The 22,155-nt window shown below is 45.1% G+C and overlaps 1 protein-coding gene across 1 annotated transcript; it reads left to right on the forward strand.

Moving 5' to 3' along the window:
• The first annotated feature begins 7,453 nt into the window (after nucleotides 1–7,453).
• LOC136627492 (uncharacterized) lies at nucleotides 7,454–11,761 on the forward strand. Its single transcript, XM_066602683.1, has 7 exons — nucleotides 7,454–7,586; nucleotides 8,643–8,793; nucleotides 9,727–9,788; nucleotides 10,404–10,490; nucleotides 11,011–11,193; nucleotides 11,307–11,531; nucleotides 11,646–11,761. The coding sequence occupies exons 1-7, from the start codon at nucleotides 7,454–7,456 to the stop codon at nucleotides 11,726–11,728; spliced, it is 924 nt and encodes a 307-aa protein (XP_066458780.1). The 3' UTR covers nucleotides 11,729–11,761.
• Nucleotides 11,762–22,155: the final 10,394 nt, after the last annotated feature.

Here is a 22,155-nt window from a genome sequence, read left to right on the forward strand (position 1 = left end):
GGTTCCTCTCCCACCGGAGGAGTTTGTCGTGACCGATGCCCAACCTTTGGAAAGTTCCCGGGGTCCGGGGGATGAGGCTGGGGACTTCCGGCAACTGTCTCAAGAGCTTTCAGTGGGTGAGGAGGACGATGACGATGAGACACAGTTGTCTATCACTCAGGTAGTAGTAATTGGAGTAAGTCCGAGGGAGGAGCGCACAGAGGAATCTGAGGAAGAGCAGCAGGACGATGAGGTGACTGACCCCACCTGGTTTGCTACGCCTACTGAGGACAGGTCTTCAGAGGGGGAGGCAAGTGCAGCAGCAGGGCAGGTTGGAAGAGGCAGTGCGGTGGCCAGGGGTAGAGGCAGGGCCAGACCGAATAATCCACCAACTGTTTCCCAAAGCGCCCCCTCGCGCCATGCCAACCTGCAGAGGCCGAGGTGCTGAAAGGTCTAGCAGTTTTTCACTGAGAGTGCAGACGACTGACGAACTGTGGTGTGCAAGGTTTGTCGCGCCAAGATCAGCCGTGGAGCCACCAGCACCAGCCTCACCACCACCAGCATGCGCAGACATATGATGGCCAAGCACCCCACAAGGTGGGACGAAGGCTGTTCATCGCCTCCAGTTTGCACCACTGCCTCTCCCCCTGTGCCCCAACCTGCCACTGAGATCCAACCCCCTCTCAGGACACAGGCACGACCGTCTCCCGGCGTGCGCCCACACCCTCACCTCCGCTGTCCTCGGCCTCATCCACCAATGTCTCTCAGCGCACCGTTCAGCTGTGGCTAGTGCAAGTGTTTGAGCGCAAGCGCAAGTACGCTGCCACGCACCCACACACTCAAGCGTTAAACGTGCACATAGCCAAATTGATCAGCCTGGAGATGCTGCCGTATAGGCTTGTGGAAACGGAGGCTTTCAAAAACATGATGGTGGCGGCGGCCCCGCGCTACTCGGTTCCCAGTCACCACTACTTTTCCCGATGTGCCGCCCCAGCCCTGCACAACCACGTCTCCCGCAACATTGTACGCACCCTCACCAACGCGGTTACTGCCAAGGTCCACTTAACAACGGATACGTAGACAAGCACAGGCGGGCAGGGCCACTATATCTCACTGACGGCACATTGGGTGAATTTAGTGGAGGCTGGGACCGCGTCAGAGCCTGGGACCGCTCACGTCCTACCCACCCCCAGAATTGCGGGCCCCAGCTCGGTGCTGGTATCTGCGGCGGTGTATGCTTCCTCCACTAAACCACCCTCCTCCTACGCAACCTCTGTCTCGTAATCAAGATGTGTCAGCAGCAGCACGTCGCCAGCAGTCGTTGTCGTGCGGCGTGGCAGCACAGCGGTGGCCAAGCGTCAGCAGGCCGTGCTGAAACTACTCAGCTTAGGAGAGAAGAGGCACACGGCCCACAAACTGCTGCAGGGTCTGACAGAGCAGACCAACCGCTGGCTTTCGCCGCTGAGCCTCCAACCGGGCATGGTCGTATGTGACAACGGCCGTAACTTGGTGGCGGCTTTGCAGCTCGGTAGCCTCACGCACGTGCCATGCCTGGCCCACGTCTTTAATTTGGTGGTTCAGCGCTTTCTGAAAAGCTACCCACGCTTGTCAGACCTGCTCGGAAAGGTGCGCCGGCTCCCGGAGGTGCTTGCTTGTCCTGCGGCTAGCGTCTTGTCAGAGAGGTTGTTTAGTGCGGCTGGGGGAATCATCACGGATAAGCGTACCCGCCTGTCAACCGACAGTGCCGACAGGCTTACACTCATAAAGATGAACAAAGCCTGGATTTCCCCAGACTTCTCTTCTCCACCAGCGGACAGCAGCGGTACCTAAACAATACGTAGGCTGCACCCGTGGATGGAAGAATCATTCTCTATCACCATAAAAAACGGGGACCTTTTAGCTTCATCAATCTGTGTATTATATTCATCCTCCTCCTCCTGCTCCTCCTCCTGAAACCTCACGTAATCACGCCGAACGGGCAATTTTTCTTAGGCCCACAAGGCTCAGTCATATAATTTTTGTAAACAATTTTTATACGTTTCAATGCTCATGGAAGCGTTGAAACTTGCACCTGAACCAATTTTTATTTTTACTGGGCTGCCTCCAGGCCTAGTTTCAAATTAAGCCACATTAAACAAAGCGATTAATGGGTTTCACCTGCCCTCTTGGTTGGGCATGGGCAATTTTTCTGAGGTACATTAGTACTGTTGGTACACCAATTTTTTGGGGCCCTCGCCTACAGTGTAATCCAATTAATTTTTTGCCCACCTGCATTACAGCTGACGTTACATCAGCTGTGCTAGGCACTGCAATGGGATATATTTATATACCGCCGGTGGGTTCCAGGGAGCCACCCATGCTGTCGGTCCACACAAAGTTGTAACTGCATGTGTGCACTTCTAAAGAACCCCAGTCTGACTGGGGCATGCAGTGTGGGCCGAAGCCCACCTGCATTAAACATGACATTACCTCAGCTGTGCTGGGCACTGCAATGGGATATATTTATGTACCGCCGGTGGCTTCCTGGCACCCACCCATGCTGTCGGTCCACACGGAGTTGTAACTGCATGTGTCCACTTCTAAAGAATCCCAGTCTGACTGGGGCATGCAGTGCGGGCCGAAGCCCACCTGCATTAAACATGACATTACCTCAGCTGTGATGGGCACTGCAATGGGATATATTTATGTACCGGCGGTGGCTTCCTGGCACCCACCCATGCTGTCGGTCCACACGGAGTTGTAACTGCATGTGTCCACTTCTAAAGAACCCCAGTCTGACTGGGGCGTGCAGTGTGGGCCGAAGCCCACCTGCATTAAACATGAAATTACCTCAGCTGTGATGGGCACTGCAATGGGATATATTTATGTACCGCCGGTGGCTTCCTGGCCCCCACCCAGGCTGTCGGTCCACACGGAGTTGTAACTGCATGTGTCCACTTCTAAAGAACCCCAGTCTGACTGGGGCAACCAGTGTGGGCCGAAGCCCACCTGCATTAAACATGACATAACCTCAGCTGTGATGGGCACTGCAATGGGATATATTTATGTACCGCCGGTGGCTTCCTGGCACCCACCCATGCTGTGGGTCCACAGGGACTTCACAATAGGGAGTTGTACCTGCCTGTGTCTATGAATTAAAAACCCCGGTCAGGTTGGGGCCGAAGCCCACCTGCATTTAATCTGACGTTAGCTCTGCTGAAGGCTGCGCAGGGACACTTTGGTGTGCGCTGTGGACACTGGGTCGTGCAGGGGGGGGGGGGGGTTGGGCAGCATGTAACCCAGGAGAAGTGGCAGCGGAGTGTCATGCAGGCAGTGATTGTGCTTTGTTGGAGGTAGTGTGGTGCTTAGCTAAGGTATGCATTGCTAATGAGGGCTTTTCAGAAGTAAAAGTTGTTGCCGCTATTGTGGCTTAATAGTGGGACCTGGGAACTTGAGATGCAGCCCAACATGTAGCCCCTCGCCTGCCCTATCCGTTGCTGTGTCGTTCCCATCACTTTCTTGAATTGCCCAGATTTTCACAAATGGAAACCTTAGCGAGCATCGGCGAAATACAAAAATGCTCGAGTCGCCCATTGACTTCCATGGGGTTCGTTACTCGAAACGAACCCTCGAGCATTGCGAAATTTTCGTCCCGAGTAACGAGCACCCGAGCATTTTGGTGCTCGCTCATCTCTACTATTTATGTATTTTATATGAGTTACATAGTGGCAATATATTCTGTTTATAGCAGTGATGTACATAGATTACAGTAACTACCTGATCTTTATCTCCCCAACGACTGCAGTTGGAAGGCCATCATACACATTAAATGATCTGTTGTACCCACCAAAATCTCCATAAAGGCAATTGCTGATAAAATGTACTGCCCTCTCAGAACATTTTTGCAAAACTGTATGTTCTCTGTGTTTGTATGAGTTTTCTTCAAACTATAGCAAGACAGCGGTGCTAACTACAGGAACAAGCACTGATTGCATACTTATAAACTCCATGTATGTACAGCAATTCAAAATAGATTGGTGCTACCCTAATTCCCCCGAAAATAAGACAGGGTCTTGTATTAAAGGGGTTGTCCCGGGCCGAAACAGGGGTTTTTTTTTTTTCAACAGCCCCCCCGTTCGGCACGAGACAACCCCAATGCAGGGGTTAAACAAGAACACCGGACAGCGCTTACCTGAATCCCCGCGCTCCGGTGACTTCTTACTTACCTGCTGAAGATGGCCGCCGGGATCTTCTCCCTCGGTGGACCGCAGGGCTTCTGTGCGGTCCATTGCCGATTCCAGCCTCCTGATTTACTGAAATCGGCACGTGACGGGGCGGAGCTACACGGAGCTACACGGAGCCCCATTGAGAAAAGAAGAAGACCCGGACTGCGCAAGCGCATCTAATTTGGCGATTAGACGCTGAAAATTAGACGGCTCCATGGAAACGAGGACGCTAGCAACGGAACAGGTAAGTGAAAAATTTCTGATAACTTCTGTATGGCTCATAATTAATGCACAATGTACATTACAAAGTGCATTAACATGGCCATACAGAAGTGTATAGACCCACTTGCTGCCGCGGGACAACCCCTTTAAGTCTTTTGGAACAAAAATTAGCTTTTTTTAATGTATAGCTGTCTGTACCCTATTTAAGTTGACTTTTTTTTATTAACTATAGCTTGGGCTTATTACATGAATTTTCAATTATGGGCAGCTCGCATATCAAAGACACGAGTGACTTTTTGTTAAAACTAAATGCGACAAAATTTTCGGACTATATCATTTGGGCATCCTTAGATGTCACCTCTTAGTACATGTCCATATCTCACGAAAAAGAGTTGGAACATTGTATCAGCCAACTAGTCTGTTCAATGCGCATATTCCACATGTCTTTTTTTAATATATAGGCGATCCTAATAAAGGAATTCGAACTTGATGAATACTATAGATTCCATTGGCTTATTTTGTGCATAGATTTAACCAACTAATAACATGTATGGGATATACTTAAAATCTTAGAGAAGAACTTCCCCGGCTTCTGCGCCCACCAACAAAATGACAGACACATGCACAGAAGCCACGTAGGGCCGGGGAAATTTTTAATCCCCTTGCTTCTGGCTACCGAAGGTAGCTGAGAGCCTGGAGCAGTGACCGGAAGCTTCATTAAGCGGTCCCCAGTCACATGATCACCATTATCCATAGGTGTAACAAGTTAGCAATCAACCTTAGGCCAGTATCAAATTACCGGATAGGAATTGCAGATTCCCCAAGTGTTTGATCTGCGGTAATACGCAAATCAATTAAATGCATTCGAATACACAATTCTGCTCACATTAGCGGGTCGGAATTACGTAATGCACTCATAGAAAACAGAACATCATGTTCTATTTTACTGCAGATATTCGCGACGTAGAGCCCATTGTGCTCTATGGTCACGGACATACCCATAAGCAATTACATTACATACAGGCTGCAGGTATCCGCATCATCACTAAGCGATGGTGCAGGAAATGTAAATAAACTAAAAAAGGTGTACTGCACATGATCGCCTACATGAATACATGGTCAAGAACAGTACATTACTTGGCCATATGCAGGGCCACGGCCGGGCTCACAGCTGGAATCTACCCCTGACCTCCGCAAGTAGATTCCTTATATGGCCGTGTGAGCCCGGCATTATTTAGATCGCTACCTGTAATACCAATGTAATTTACAAAAAGAACGCTTGCCTTACTGCAGTTCTAGGAGTAGCTTTTTGAGTGCCTTCTGTTTGAGACTGCCGCACCTCAGCTAGCTTACGAAGCCTCACAGAGCGCCACTTTTTACACCCCATCCCTGCCACTGAGGTTAAGAAAGAAAAAACAAAAAAGTGTCAGGTTTGCAGCAAGCATGGGAAGAGGAGGGATACCCTGTTTTTTAGCCCCATGTGCCCATCCCAACCAGGCCTCTGTAATTACCCCTGTTTTGAGACATACCACAAAGTTGTCATTATTACTTTTATCTAAGATTTAGGGAATGACAAAGGGAGGGGGTTCTTTTTAGGGAGTCAATATTTTTTCTGTACAAGTGAGCAATGGGCCTGGAATTAATTCAGTTGTGCCCTGAAAGCCAATGGGTGTTCTCTCCATTGCAGGCCTAGTCATGTGTCCTAAAAGTAGATTGGGGCACAATGGGTATGTTTCTGAACACAGAATAAACAGGTGTATCCATTTTGTTGTGAAAGTCTTCATTCCTATGTGTGCTGTACAAAAAAACTTTTAAAATGACTCAATTGTCAACAAAATTTAAATCATAATTTTTTCCTTCTGCTTGCTTTGGTTCATTCAAAAACGTTGGGATCAAAATATGCAGCACACCCCTAGATGAATTCGGTATGGGGTCTAGTTTTCAAATGGGGTCATTTGTGGGGGTTCTCCGCTGTTTTGGCTGCTCAATGGCTTTACGAGTGAGCAATGGGGGATAAAACACCTTCAAGCAAAATGTGTGTTCTGAAAGCCACCGGCTGCTCCTCTAGTTTTGGGCCCCATTGTTTATACAAATCTAAGATTAAGGCCACAGTGGGTATGTTTCTGATCACAGGACAAACAGTGGTATCCATTTTGGGTGCAATTACTCATTTTCATGTGCACTATAGAAACAAAATGTTTTTTAAAATGACATATTTGCAAATATATGAAATTTTATTTTTTTCTCCTCTAAAATGCCTGAAAAAAACTGTAGGGTCAAAATACTCCTAAAACCCTCAGTGAATATATTAAGGGGTGTATTTTTTAATGGGGTCATTTGTCGGGGTATCTATCACTCTGACACCTATGAACCTTTGCAATCTCGGCTTGTAGGAAAACAAAATATTCCTCAAAATTTTAATAACTAATGTTAAATTTGTATGTCTCCTAAATGGTTAAAAAAGACTAGTTTTTCAAAAGTCCTTCCAGAATAAAGTAAACAGATGGAAATATATATCTTATCAAAAACTTGTACAGTATGTTTGCACATATTTGACATATTGCAGATGAAAGTGTGAAAAATGGCAATTTTTTTCAAAATGTTCCCAATTTTGATGCTTTTAATACATATACACAAATTCTATTGGTTAATTTTACCACCAAAATGAAGTACAATATGTGGTGAAAAAACAATGTTAGAATCACTTGGATATGCAAAACCTTTACAGGGTTATTCTATGTTAAAGTGACACATGTCAGATTTCCAAAATTTGGCCTGGCCATTAAGGCGCAAACAGGCTTGGTCACTAACGGGTTAAGAAAAACTAGCTCCTTATTATGTTAGTCTTAGGCCTCAATTATGACATCACGGAAACTTTAGCTGTTTTGTAGGTCTCATATATCATAGGTTTCTATTATGACATCACTAGCTATTCTTTTGGCCTATTGTGTCATAGGCTTCTATTATGACATCATCAAAACTCTAGTGATATTAAGTGACGCATCAGTTGGAGACTTTGTTTGGGGAGGCTATTTGTCTGAGCACACATGGCTACTCACCTCCAGGCTAAAATGAGCATTATTACTATTCTCATTGTGAACCTCTTACTGGCAACAGTGAAAGGAGCGCCCATTATTTGGGAAGACTATGATCCCGAAATGGAAGACATTACTACAATAGGTAAGCTTATCAGTATATACAATCTGGAAATTTCCCCACATAGCTAAAGCACAGCGTTAGGTATCCCATATATCCCCAGGTAATCCCCCACATAGATAATGCATAGAGTCACGTACCCTATATTTCCGCAGTAATCCCCCACATAGATAAAGCACAGGATCAGGTACCCCATACACCCCCAGTTATCCACCACATAGATAAAGCACAGTGTCAGGGAAATTTGGGTGTTTGCAGGGATGTAATTTAGGCGTCTGTTTGCGGCCCGCTTTGTTTTGCATCTGCTTTTTCCAGACACAACAAGGACAACGCGGTGAATTAGCCCTTATATTGATATATTGTGACAATTAACCCTTTTATCGCCATAGACATACATTGTTTATGTAATTAATGCAAACGTATATGAGTTTACATTCAAAAGATTTCTTTTGGTGTATTTAGTTATGGTGATTATAGAAAGACACCTTCTTCTACACACAGGGGAAGTGACATGTATGACTTCTGCACATCTTGGACATTTATATTTAGGAGGTGGTGTGCGTCTATGGCGCTGCCTGGGTCACATTTACAGCCACAAATATGAATTTGTATGTAGTGTTCGCGTAATGTCAGGCTTTATTGTAAAATTGCATGAAGGTGCCCATAAGCATTACATGCTGGGTGGCATTTTTTACAATGTTTAAAGTATTTACTTTCATAAAATATCCAGGTATGGGGGTATTTTATATCACACGTTTTATTTGTGTATGTCCAACGTATCAAAATGTTTGCCACAGCAAAAGGGTTATTACACTTTATTAACACAGTATTACAAATGTAGCAAAGTTTAACCCAATGCTGATAACTTGGTGCAACAGGCTATCTTAACACGACAAAGGCCATTGAAAAGCTATTGAGAAGACAAATTGTGGCACTGAACTTTTTCTTAATGCTTTCACAATTTTTACAAATGCTTTTCTGGACATTCATGTAATATAAAGAGCTGTGATGATTAATGAACTTTTAGTAAATCAGAATTGTTGTCACTAAATACTATCTATGTTTATCCATTTTTATTAGTTACTCCAAGTCTGGAAACCGTCGTCTACCAGCTTCCAGACCCTGGGACACCAGCTATTCCCCATTATGGATTTCCTGTGGCCACAGTCACTACTGGCACAGTTCTTCTATTAGGGATCATACTTGGAATCGTCTATTGTCTCATATATAAGTAAGTATTACACATTACACACTGATTTTCTCCATTTAGTACTGTGACGCTCACAACAACCACATTGTGGATTAGATAATTAATATTCTTTATGTTGTTATGATCACCTCTTTATAAGAATATGATTCATTGTGGGCCTCCCAGGAGTTGATATTGGTATTAGTGTAATGGATCCACAATGACTTGAAGGCCATATGAATAGTCTATACTAGAAGGATAAAAGTCTAATAATAGTCTATACTAGAAGGATAGACTGAATGAAGAAACTTATGGGGACTTAGGCCATGTTCACACTGTGTTTAGACTTTATGTTTGACACTTATGTATACATTGTGCTGCTCATAGGATCCCTTTATAAGATAAAAGTATACTGTTTCAGTGTCTCAACATCAAAAGTAAAGTCAAAACTTGTTGCAGAAGTTGAATAAATTTAGGCAGTGGCATACCCCCACATACAAAGGGGAAATGGGGCCCTATAGATGCATTTAGCATATCTGCTAAATGTAGTGTATACACATCATATAACATAGTGATACTGTATATTCAGTGCCAAATGAATGTCCAATGTGCCACAACTATTTGTTTAATATGCCAAATGTTCTTTTGGCACTGTACGCTATTACATGGCCTGTTACAGTGTATTGACTGCCACGCTATGCAAATAGTGTAGACATACTATAATAATGGCCAAACTGCCATGAAAGTCAAGATAATGAAGAATATATCTGTAGCCTAATATATATGAACTTAGACAAAAAGGAACGCTGATGCCCTCATCTGCCAACCAGGTGACTTTCCAGTCTGCCAGAAATCTAGGCGTTACACCCACCTTTGTTTTATGCATATGGCTTCTGATGTTTTACTATATGCTGCAAAACTAATGTGCCAATACACTAACCTACAATTTTATCTTCTTTACAATAACCTTCATAGAAAGAACACCAAAGAGACAATGACCAGAGAGACGACCAATCAGAGAGCCGACCATACTGACGGTAAATATTTGAAGAACTGAAATATGTCTATAAATTGTAATCTAATACTATATGTATGTTGTAGGAGATTACAATAATAGTGATTTAGTACTTTTATGGCGATATCAATTTTTTGTAGAATTTGTTATGTTTTACTAGCTTGAAAAATGAATATATATATATATATATATATTTTTTTTTTTAATTTTTAATCACGATTTAGTACCTTTATGGCGATATCGAATTTATTATTTTTTTATTAGATTTAAAAATGTAATATATATATATATTTATATTTTTTTAAATTTGTTGAAAAAAGCTTAATATTTGTTTTAGCCCTGTAGTGGGATTTGAACACATGATCTCTTCATAGCTTGTATGATGCACTGTAATACTTAGAGCTCATTCACATGGTGGTATGCATAAAACACCACATTTTCCTGTTCTGTGAGATGGCTATGGCTGCATAGGGCAGTGATTGTGCACTGCACATGATAGCGTATCTCACGCAAGCTGTTATGTACAGTGTGACAAGTTTCCTTTTTTTTATTTCACTAATCTGTTAAATGCTGCATACACGCAATGTATAATCTCTACTCTGAAACTGTAGTAACATCCAATATGTCTGTATTACAGATCCTGATGAGATAAAAGTCACCATGCCTGAAGAAACACCTAAAAAGGCCAAGATAAACATCACCAAGGCTGACGACCATATTGACGGTAAATATAATATACCAAGTGATATATAGACTTCAAACAACTGAAATACGGCTATAAATTTTAATTTATTACACTATATTCATGTTGTAGGAGATTACAATCACAACGATTTAGTACTTTTATGGCGATACCAAATTTATATAGAATTATTATGTTTTATTAGATTTAAAAATGTAAATATATTATATATATGTATATATATATTTTTTTTCTTATTAAATGTATTGAAAAAAAAGCTTAAAATTTATTTTAGCCCTGTAGTGGGATTTGAACATGTGATCTCTTCATAGCTTGTACGATGCACTGTAATACTTAGGGCACATTCACACGGTGGTATGCATAAAACACTGCATATTACTGCTCTGTGAGGCGGCTCTCGCTGTTATATGCAGTGTGAGAAGTTTTTTTTTTTAATTCACTGCTCTGTTTCTTAGTGGCGTTGTATATTCAACTCCACATACATGCAATGTATGATCTGTACTTCGAAACTGTAGAAACATCCAATATGTCTATATTACAGAACCTGATGAGATTAAAGTCACCATGCCTGAAGAAAGTCCTAAAAAGGCCATGAACATCATGAAACCTGAGGAACACCATGAAGAGGCCAAAAAACCAGGCAGCTATGATATCTGCCACTCGTCATTCCAACAACTCATGGCAGCCATCATAGCTTATGGCTCCTCTAACCATACTTCACGTAGTAAGTTCTCATTTATGTTCTACAGTGGTTATCATTTCAGTTGCATATACTATACCTATTCAAATCATGTAGGCGATTTCTGTTGTACTTAGCTTATAACATTGGTTTCACAGGTGACAAACCTTTATCTGCTCGCACCATACCATCAGGCCCGGATCACGGATGTCAGTGCTGTATTGCCCGTGGTCATGAAGAGCTGTACACCCCAGAAAATCAAACTACAGCTGGGGAACATCTGGGAGAGGCCAAAAAAGTAGGCGGCTATGGGATCAGCCAGCCTTCCTCCAAACAGCTCACAGCATCAGGCATGGCTAAAGCCTCTGTTCTACCTTCAGTTCGTAAGTTCTCATTTATGGTTGTACATTAGTTATCATTCTAGTTTCATCTACTGTACCTATCCTTATCGTGTAGGTGATTCCTATTGTACTCAGTTTATGACATTGGTTTTACAGGTGAGCCCCCACCATCAGACCTGGGTCACGACTGTGAGTGCTGCATTGCCCTCGGTCGCGAGCAGCTGTACACGCCGAAATAAGATCCTACGGCGGAAAAACATCTGGGAGAGGCCAAAGAAGGAGGCGGCTTTGACAGCTGCCAGCCTTCTTTTCAACATCTCATAACATCCATCATTGCTAATGCCTCTATGCTTCCTTCACATGGTAGGTACTCATTTACGGTTGTATAGTGGTTATTATATTAGTTTCATATACTGTACCTATTGTTATGGTGTAGGTGATTCTTATTGTACCGAGCTTATGACATTAGTGTTACAGCTGACAGACTTTATCGAATCACCTCACACCATCAGAACAGGTTTACTCATATCAACGCTGTATTGCCGGCAGACATCATCGGATCTATCAGTGAAGACATTCACTATTGTCCCAACACACTATGAACATCCTAGAAAACGTACAATCTGACATCAGCTTTATTTGGTTGTTATTTTCAGTATGTATTTTTCATACTGTGTAATTTTTCCATAAGGACGATCACAAGTCGGCTGTCGCTCTGCTTCTCTGTTGGACATGAAAAATACCAGAAAAAAGAAAACATATTAAAAAGCATGTAAATAAACAAAATGGCACCCAAAAAGCTCTTAGATGTTAGGATCATTATATTAATGGAATGGCCTTAAAGCAGATGTGGGAACCTGGGGTTCCAGTAGGGGCAATTTTGTGATCCGCTTATTGTCAAGAGATAAGTAGGGATTGTCCAAAGTGTAGAACATTTTTAGGATAGAGCATCAATGTTTTGTTTGGTAACGGTCCAACCCCACAACCCATGCCAGCAATACACAGTTTTATTGATATGACTATATATAGAATATCCTATATGCATAATCATCTTCAGTTCTCGTATATTTAAATACATTTAATGACTCCAGTATTATTTTAACATAATTATGTTATATGGAACTTTTCATTAATTCCTTAATCAATTTTGTTTTTCTCATTAGATAAAAACATCATCAGACAACTGTATTACATCTATTGTGTGAACCTCAACTTTATATTGATCCAACAAAGTGCTTGTGGAAGCATCTGACCACCATATTACACCTGTTGTGTTCCTTAGCTTCAGTGATCCAACAAAGTGCTTCTGGAAGCATTTGACCACCATATTACACTTGTGTTCCTCAGCTTCAGTGGTCCCAGAAAGTGCTTGTGGAAACATCTGACCACCATATTACACCTGTTGTGGACTTCAACTTCAGTGATCCAACAAAGTGTTCTTGGATGTATCTGACCACTATATTACACCTATTGTGGACCTCAGCTTCGGTGATCCATCAAAGTGCTCTTGGAAGCATCTGACCATCATATTACATTGGCTGTGGACTTCAACTTCAATGATCCAACAAAATGCATGCGGAAACATCTGACCACCATATTACATCTGTTGTGGACTTCATCTTCAGTGATCCAACAAAGTGCTTCTGGAAGCATTTGACCACCATATTACACCTGTTGTGTTCCTCAGCTTCAGTGGTCCCAGAAAGTGCTTGTGGAAACATCTGATCACCCTATTACACCTGTTGTGAACTTCAACTTCAGTGATCCAACAAAGTGCTGGTACTATTGTATTATGTCTCCGGTGTCGACAAGATACAATAGTACCCAAAGTGCTTGTTTTGTGGAAGAATTTGACCACCATATTACACTTCTTGTGGACCTCAACTTCCATGATCTGGCACCGATTACCAACAATTCCTTGTCTAACACCACTGAAAAAAACATATATTACAGCTTCATATTAAATCTTATATATTAAGGTTTAAATAAAAACATTTGAAACCTTCATCTTTACGACTTATGCATTTTTTCCCTAAAATTGATAGACCAAAAGCCAGCATGATGCGCTACACTTATCTCTGTAACTGGCACCCTATACAAGCCTAATCTATGAGTTTATGGTAGGTGTGTGAGTGCTTGCTCATCAGTATTTTGCACCTGTGCCCCCCTCCCCCCCATGTAGCACTTTGCCTGTTCTGCTTGCTGCTGGGAAGTGGTGTTTTTACCTGCTCATGTATCCTTGTATCATGCTGCATCTATACAAAATGTTACTGTACAGGTTCCATCCAATTGCGATATGGACAGAAATTCCATGAGAAAACAACCCATTTATTTTTAATGGATTCATTTACATGAGCAATTTTTTGCTTGCACAGACAGTGTGAGATCAGAAAATCATTGCATGTCCTATTTTTGGGCAATTCTGTTCCAGGATCCCCCTTATTTCCTATGGGAGGAAGAAACATGGATTTTCATTAGAGATGAGCAAACATACTCGTCCGAGCTTGATACTCGTTCGAGTATTAGCGTGTTCGAGATGCTCGTTACTCGAGACGAGTACCACGCGATGTTCGAGTTACTTTCACTTTCATCTCTGAGACGTTAGCGCGCTTTTCTGGCCAATAGAAAGACAGGGAAGGCATTACAACTTCCCCCTGCGACGTTCAAGCCCTATACCACCCCCCTGCAGTGAGTGGCTGGCGAGATCAGGTGTCACCCGAGTATATAAATCGGCCCCTCCCGCGGCTCGCCACAGATGCATTCTGACAGAGATCAGGGACAGTGCTGCTGGTGCCGGAGCTGCTATAGGGAGAGCGTTAGGAGTTATTTTAGGCTTCAAGAACCCCAACGGTCCTTCTTAGGGCCACATCTAACCGTGTGCAGTAGTGTGGAGGCTGCTTTTTGCAGTGTTGCACATTTTTTTTTTTGTATATCGGCCGTGCAGAGCATTGCATCCTGCAGTAATTTTACATTGTCCAGGGCCAGTAGTGGTGAGGCAGGGACAGAAGACATATTTAGTGTATATGGGCAGTGGGCCTTTCCAAAAACATTTGGGAAAAATATCTATTTGGGCTGCCTGTGACCGTCCTCAGTGTACTGGGTCTCTGCTGGGGGTAATTGTCCTAATTCATACGCAGCCAGCTAAGTGTTACAGCAGGCTTGCGCAAAATTCTTTCCTGCCTCTGTGTTGCCTCTTACATCACCACTGTATTCCTGTCCACAAGTGTACTGGGTCTCTGCTGGGGGTAGTTGTCCTAATTCATACACAGCCAGCTAAGTGTTACAGCAGGATTGCGCAAAATTCTTTCCTGCCTCTGTGTTGCCTCTTACATCACCGCTGTATTCCTGTCCACAAGTGTACTGGATCTCTGCTGGGGGTAGTTGTCCTAATTCATACGCAGCCAGCTAAGTGTTACAGCAGGCTTGCGCAAATTTCTTTCCTGCCTCTGCTGTGCGTTCCGTAAGCGAAGTCAGCCTCCAACCACAGGCCAATAAGCGGCACATTTAATTACAGCGTTCTGTTTCTGCACTACTGGTAATACACCATGCTGAAGGGTAGGGGTAGGCCTAGAGGACGTGGACGCGGCCGAGGACGCGGAGGCCCAAGTCAGGGTGTGGTCACAGGCCGAGCCCCTGATCCTGGTGTATCGCAGCCGACTGCTGCGGGATTAGGAGAGAGGCACGTTTCTGGCGTCCCCACATTCATCTCACAATTAATGGGTCCACGCGGTAGACCTTTATTAGAAAATGACCAGTGTGAGCAGGTCTTGTCGTGGATGGCAGAAAGTGCATCCAGCAATCTATCGACCACCCAGAGTTCTGCGCCGTCCACTGCTGCAACTCTGAATCCTCTGGCTGCTGCTCCTCCTTCCTCCCAGCCTCCTCACTCCATTACAATGACACATTCTGAGGAGCAGGCAGACTCCCAGGAACTGTTCCCGGGCCCCTGCCCAGAATGGCCAGCAATGGTTCCTCTCCCACCGGAGGAGTTTGTCGTGACCGATGCCCAACCTTTGGAAAGTTCCCGGGGTCCGGGGGATGAGGCTGGGGACTTCCGGCAACTGTCTCAAGAGCTTTCAGTGGGTGAGGAGGACGATGACGATGAGACACAGTTGTCTATCACTCAGGTAGTAGTAATTGGAGTAAGTCCGAGGGAGGAGCGCACAGAGGAATCTGAGGAAGAGCAGCAGGACGATGAGGTGACTGACCCCACCTGGTTTGCTACGCCTACTGAGGACAGGTCTTCAGAGGGGGAGGCAAGTGCAGCAGCAGGGCAGGTTGGAAGAGGCAGTGCGGTGGCCAGGGGTAGAGGCAGGGCCAGACCGAATAATCCACCAACTGTTTCCCAAAGCGCCCCCTCGCGCCATGCCAACCTGCAGAGGCCGAGGTGCTGAAAGGTCTAGCAGTTTTTCACTGAGAGTGCAGACGACTGACGAACTGTGGTGTGCAAGGTTTGTCGCGCCAAGATCAGCCGTGGAGCCACCAGCACCAGCCTCACCACCACCAGCATGCGCAGACATATGATGGCCAAGCACCCCACAAGGTGGGACGAAGGCTGTTCATCGCCTCCAGTTTGCACCACTGCCTCTCCCCCTGTGCCCCAACCTGCCACTGAGATCCAACCCCCCTCTCAGGACACAGGCACGACCGTCTCCCGGCGTGCGCCCACACCCTCACCTCCGCTGTCCTCGGCCTCATCCACCAATGTCTCTCAGCGCACCGTTCAGCTGTGGCTAGCGCAAGTGTTTGAGCGCAAGCGCAAGTACGCTGCCACGCACCCGCACACTCAAGCGTTAAACGTGCACATAGCCAAATTGATCAGCCTGGAGATGCTGCCGTATAGGCTTGTGGAAACGGAGGCTTTCAAAAACATGATGGTGGCGGCGGCCCCGCGCTACTCGGTTCCCAGTCACCACTACTTTTCCCGATGTGCCGCCCCAGCCCTGCACAACCACGTCTCCCGCAACATTGTACGCACCCTCACCAACGCGGTTACTGCCAAGGTCCACTTAACAACGGATACGTAGACAAGCACAGGCGGGCAGGGCCACTATATCTCACTGACGGCACATTGGGTGAATTTAGTGGAGGCTGGGACCGCGTCAGAGCCTGGGACCGCTCACGTCCTACCCACCCCCAGAATTGCGGGCCCCAGCTCGGTGCTGGTATCTGCGGCGGTGTATGCTTCCTCCACTAAACCACCCTCCTCCTACGCAACCTCTGTCTCGTAATCAAGATGTGTCAGCAGCAGCACGTCGCCAGCAGTCGTTGTCGTGCGGCGTGGCAGCACAGCGGTGGCCAAGCGTCAGCAGGCCGTGCTGAAACTACTCAGCTTAGGAGAGAAGAGGCACACGGCCCACAAACTGCTGCAGGGTCTGACAGAGCAGACCAACCGCTGGCTTTCGCCGCTGAGCCTCCAACCGGGCATGGTCGTATGTGACAACGGCCGTAACTTGGTGGCGGCTTTGCAGCTCGGTAGCCTCACGCACGTGCCATGCCTGGCCCACGTCTTTAATTTGGTGGTTCAGCGCTTTCTGAAAAGCTACCCACGCTTGTCAGACCTGCTCGGAAAGGTGCGCCGGCTCCCGGAGGTGCTTGCTTGTCCTGCGGCTAGCGTCTTGTCAGAGAGGTTGTTTAGTGCGGCTGGGGGAATCATCACGGATAAGCGTACCCGCCTGTCAACCGACAGTGCCGACAGGCTTACACTCATAAAGATGAACAAAGCCTGGATTTCCCCAGACTTCTCTTCTCCACCAGCGGACAGCAGCGGTACCTAAACAATACGTAGGCTGCACCCGTGGATGGAAGAATCATTCTCTATCACCATAAAAAACGGGGACCTTTTAGCTTCATCAATCTGTGTATTATATTCATCCTCCTCCTCCTGCTCCTCCTCCTGAAACCTCACGTAATCACGCCGAACGGGCAATTTTTCTTAGGCCCACAAGGCTCAGTCATATAATTTTTGTAAACAATTTTTATACGTTTCAATGCTCATGGAAGCGTTGAAACTTGCACCTGAACCAATTTTTATTTTTACTGGGCTGCCTCCAGGCCTAGTTTCAAATTAAGCCACATTAAACAAAGCGATTAATGGGTTTCACCTGCCCTCTTGGTTGGGCATGGGCAATTTTTCTGAGGTACATTAGTACTGTTGGTACACCAATTTTTTGGGGCCCTCGCCTACAGTGTAATCCAATTAATTTTTTGCCCACCTGCATTACAGCTGACGTTACATCAGCTGTGCTAGGCACTGCAATGGGATATATTTATATACCGCCGGTGGGTTCCAGGGAGCCACCCATGCTGTCGGTCCACACAAAGTTGTAACTGCATGTGTGCACTTCTAAAGAACCCCAGTCTGACTGGGGCATGCAGTGTGGGCCGAAGCCCACCTGCATTAAACATGACATTACCTCAGCTGTGCTGGGCACTGCAATGGGATATATTTATGTACCGCCGGTGGCTTCCTGGCACCCACCCATGCTGTCGGTCCACACGGAGTTGTAACTGCATGTGTCCACTTCTAAAGAATCCCAGTCTGACTGGGGCATGCAGTGCGGGCCGAAGCCCACCTGCATTAAACATGACATTACCTCAGCTGTGATGGGCACTGCAATGGGATATATTTATGTACCGGCGGTGGCTTCCTGGCACCCACCCATGCTGTCGGTCCACACGGAGTTGTAACTGCATGTGTCCACTTCTAAAGAACCCCAGTCTGACTGGGGCGTGCAGTGTGGGCCGAAGCCCACCTGCATTAAACATGAAATTACCTCAGCTGTGATGGGCACTGCAATGGGATATATTTATGTACCGCCGGTGGCTTCCTGGCACCCACCCATGCTGTGGGTCCACAGGGACTTCACAATAGGGAGTTGTACCTGCCTGTGTCTATGAATTAAAAACCCCGGTCAGGTTGGGGCCGAAGCCCACCTGCATTTAATCTGACGTTAGCTCTGCTGAAGGCTGCGCAGGGACACTTTGGTGTGCGCTGTGGACACTGGGTCGTGCAGGGGGGGGGGGGGGGGGTTGGGCAGCATGTAACCCAGGAGAAGTGGCAGCGGAGTGTCATGCAGGCAGTGATTGTGCTTTGTTGGAGGTAGTGTGGTGCTTAGCTAAGGTATGCATTGCTAATGAGGGCTTTTCAGAAGTAAAAGTTGTTGGGAGGGGGGGCACTCTTGCCGCTATTGTGGCTTAATAGTGGGACCTGGGAACTTGAGATGCAGCCCAACATGTAGCCCCTCGCCTGCCCTATCCGTTGCTGTGTCGTTCCCATCACTTTCTTGAATTGCCCAGATTTTCACAAATGGAAACCTTAGCGAGCATCGGCGAAATACAAAAATGCTCGAGTCGCCCATTGCCTTCCATGGGGTTCGTTACTCGAAACGAACCCTCGAGCATTGCGAAATTTTCGTCCCGAGTAACGAGCACCCGAGCATTTTGGTGCTCGCTCATCTCTACTATTTATGTATTTTATATGAGTTACATAGTGGCAATATATTCTGTTTATAGCAGTGATGTACATAGATTACAGTAACTACCTGATCTTTATCTCCCCAACGACTGCAGTTGGAAGGCCATCATACACATTAAATGATCTGTTGTACCCACCAAAATCTCCATAAAGGCAATTGCTGATAAAATGTACTGCCCTCTCAGAACATTTTTGCAAAACTGTATGTTCTCTGTGTTTGTATGAGTTTTCTTCAAACTATAGCAAGACAGCGGTGCTAACTACAGGAACAAGCACTGATTGCATACTTATAAACTCCATGTATGTACAGCAATTCAAAATAGATTGGTGCTACCCTAATTCCCCCGAAAATAAGACAGGGTCTTGTATTAAAGGGGTTGTCCCGGGCCGAAACAGGGGTTTTTTTTTTTCAACAGCCCCCCCGTTCGGCACGAGACAACCCCGATGCAGGGGTTAAACAAGAACACCGGACAGCGCTTACCTGAATCCCCGCGCTCCGGTGACTTCTTACTTACCTGCTGAAGATGGCCGCCGGGATCTTCTCCCTCGGTGGACCGCAGGGCTTCTGTGCGGTCCATTGCCGATTCCAGCCTCCTGATTTACTGAAATCGGCACGTGACGGGGCGGAGCTACACGGAGCTACACGGAGCCCCATTGAGAAAAGAAGAAGACCCGGACTGCGCAAGCGCATCTAATTTGGCGATTAGACGCTGAAAATTAGACGGCTCCATGGAAACGAGGACGCTAGCAACGGAACAGGTAAGTGAAAAATTTCTGATAACTTCTGTATGGCTCATAATTAATGCACAATGTACATTACAAAGTGCATTAACATGGCCATACAGAAGTGTATAGACCCACTTGCTGCCGCGGGACAACCCCTTTAAGTCTTTTGGAACAAAAATTTGCTTTTTTTAATGTATAGCTGTCTGTACCCTATTTAAGTTGACTTTTTTTTATTAACTATAGCTTGGGCTTATTACATGAATTTTCAATTATGGGCAGCTCGCATATCAAAGACACGAGTGACTTTTTGTTAAAACTAAATGCGACAAAATTTTCGGACTATATCATTTGGGCATCCTTAGATGTCACCTCTTAGTACATGTCCATATCTCACGAAAAAGAGTTGGAACATTGTATCAGCCAACTAGTCTGTTCAATGCGCATATTCCACATGTCTTTTTTTAATATATAGGCGATCCTAATAAAGGAATTCGAACTTGATGAATACTATAGATTCCATTGGCTTATTTTGTGCATAGATTTAACCAACTAATAACATGTATGGGATATACTTAAAATCTTAGAGAAGAACTTCCCCGGCTTCTGCGCCCACCAACAAAATGACAGACACATGCACAGAAGCCACGTAGGGCCGGGGAAATTTTTAATCCCCTTGCTTCTGGCTACCGAAGGTAGCTGAGAGCCTGGAGCAGTGACCGGAAGCTTCATTAAGCGGTCCCCAGTCACCTGATCACCATTATCCATAGGTGTAACAAGTTAGCGATCAACCTTAGGCCAGTATCAAATTACCGGATAGGAATTGCAGATTCCCCAAGTGTTTGATCTGCGGTAATACGCAAATCAATTAAATGCATTCGAATACACAATTCTGCTCACATTAGCGGGTCGGAATTACGTAATGCACTCATAGAAAACAGAACATCATGTTCTATTTTACTGCAGATATTCGCGACGTAGAGCCCATTGTGCTCTATGGTCACGGACATACCCATAAGCAATTACATTACATACAGGCTGCAGGTATCCGCATCATCACTAAGCGATGGTGCAGGAAATGTAAATAAACTAAAAAAGGTGTACTGCACATGATCGCCTACATGAATACATGGTCAAGAACAGTACATTACTTGGCCGTATGCAGGGCCACGGCCGGGCTCACAGCTGGAATCTACCCCTGACCTCCGCAAGTAGATTCCTTATATGGCCGTGTGAGCCCGGCATTATTTAGATCGCTACCTGTAATACCAATGTAATTTACAAAAAGAACGCTTGCCTTACTGCAGTTCTAGGAGTAGCTTTTTGAGTGCCTTCTGTTTGAGACTGCCGCACCTCAGCTAGCTTACGAAGCCTCACAGAGCGCCACTTTTTACACCCCATCCCTGCCACTGAGGTTAAGAAAGAAAAAACAAAAAAGTGTCAGGTTTGCAGCAAGCATGGGAAGAGGAGGGATACCCTGTTTTTTAGCCCCATGTGCCCATCCCAACCAGGCCTCTGTAATTACCCCTGTTTTGAGACATACCACAAAGTTGTCATTATTACTTTTATCTAAGATTTAGGGAATGACAAAGGGAAGGGGTTCTTTTTAGGGAGTCAATATTTTTTCTGTACAAGTGAGCAATGGGCCTGGAATTAATTCAGTTGTGCCCTGAAAGCCAATGGGTGTTCTCTCCATTGCAGGCCTAGTCATGTGTCCTAAAAGTAGATTGGGGCACAATGGGTATGTTTCTGAACACAGAATAAACAGGTGTATCCATTTTGTTGTGAAAGTCTTCATTCCTATGTGTGCTGTACAAAAAAACTTTTAAAATGACTCAATTGTCAACAAAATTTAAATCATAATTTTTTCCTTCTGCTTGCTTTGGTTCATTCAAAAACGTTGGGATCAAAATATGCAGCACACCCCTAGATGAATTCGGTATGGGGTCTAGTTTTCAAATGGGGTCATTTGTGGGGGTTCTCCGCTGTTTTGGCTGCTCAATGGCTTTACGAGTGAGCAATGGGGGATAAAACACCTTCAAGCAAAATGTGTGTTCTGAAAGCCACCGGCTGCTCCTCTAGTTTTGGGCCCCATTGTTTATACAAATCTAAGATTAAGGCCACAGTGGGTATGTTTCTGATCACAGGACAAACAGTGGTATCCATTTTGCGTGCAATTACTCATTTTCATGTGCACTATAGAAACAAAATGTTTTTTAAAATGACATATTTGCAAATATATGAAATTTTATTTTTTTCTCCTCTAAAATGCCTGAAAAAAACTGTAGGGTCAAAATACTCCTAAAACCCCTCAGTGAATATATTAAGGGGTGTATTTTTTAATGGGGTCATTTGTCGGGGTATCTATCACTGTGACACCTATGAACCTTTGCAATCTCGGCTTGTAGGAAAACAAAATATTCCTCAAAATTTTAATAACTAATGTTAAATTTGTATGTCTCCTAA

The sequence above is a fragment of the Eleutherodactylus coqui genome, chromosome 1 (genome assembly GCF_035609145.1).
Source record: "Eleutherodactylus coqui strain aEleCoq1 chromosome 1, aEleCoq1.hap1, whole genome shotgun sequence".
NCBI lineage: Eukaryota > Metazoa > Chordata > Amphibia > Anura > Eleutherodactylidae > Eleutherodactylus > Eleutherodactylus coqui.

What these genes read in the sequence shown, in the direction of transcription:
- LOC136627492 (XM_066602683.1), top strand. Translation starts at nt 7,454, where the DNA reads ATGGCTACTCACCTCCAGGCTAAAATGAGCATTATTACTATTCTCATT. An exon ending in GGAAGACATTACTACAATAG is followed by an intron (nt 7,587 to 8,642) that starts GTAAGCTTATCA and finishes CATTTTTATTAG; the next exon opens with TTACTCCAAGTCTGGAAACC. An exon ending in GTCTATTGTCTCATATATAA is followed by an intron (nt 8,794 to 9,726) that starts GTAAGTATTACA and finishes TAACCTTCATAG; the next exon opens with AAAGAACACCAAAGAGACAA.